Source organism: Octopus bimaculoides, chromosome 2 (genome assembly GCF_001194135.2).
Source record: "Octopus bimaculoides isolate UCB-OBI-ISO-001 chromosome 2, ASM119413v2, whole genome shotgun sequence".
NCBI classification, from domain to species: Eukaryota; Metazoa; Mollusca; class Cephalopoda; order Octopoda; family Octopodidae; genus Octopus; species Octopus bimaculoides.
The window spans coordinates 155,536,721-155,536,945 of record NC_068982.1 but is presented as its reverse complement, the minus strand read 5'-3'; the positions used below and the strand labels follow the sequence as shown (position 1 = coordinate 155,536,945).

Here is a 225-nt window from a genome sequence, read left to right as displayed (position 1 = left end):
GTCTTAGAAGCAGTGGTAGAAGTAGGAGCTGTTGTCTTAGAAGCAGTGGTAGAAGTAGGGGGTGTTGTCTTAGAAGCAGTGGTAGAAGTAGGGGGTGTTGTCTTAGAAGCAATGGTAGAAGTAAGAGTTGTTGTCTTAGAAGCAGTGCTAGAAGCAGGGGGTGTTGTCTTAGAAGCAGTGGTAGAAGTAGGAGCTGTTGTCTTAGAAGCAGTGGTAGAAGTAGGT

At 45.8% G+C, this 225-nt stretch overlaps 1 protein-coding gene across 1 annotated transcript in view; it reads right to left on the bottom strand.

The window, feature by feature from the left end:
* Positions 1 to 2: 2 nt before the first annotated feature.
* The window catches only part of LOC106877042 (uncharacterized), a gene marked incomplete at its 3' end in the record, with an annotated part of 87,319 nt that continues 87,096 nt past the window's right edge, over positions 3 to 225 (bottom strand). Inside the window, exon 11 of the mRNA XM_052965896.1 lies at positions 3 to 223. Within this exon, the coding sequence (XP_052821856.1) occupies positions 3 to 223 (221 nt within the window). The remainder of the gene's footprint in view (positions 224 to 225) is intronic.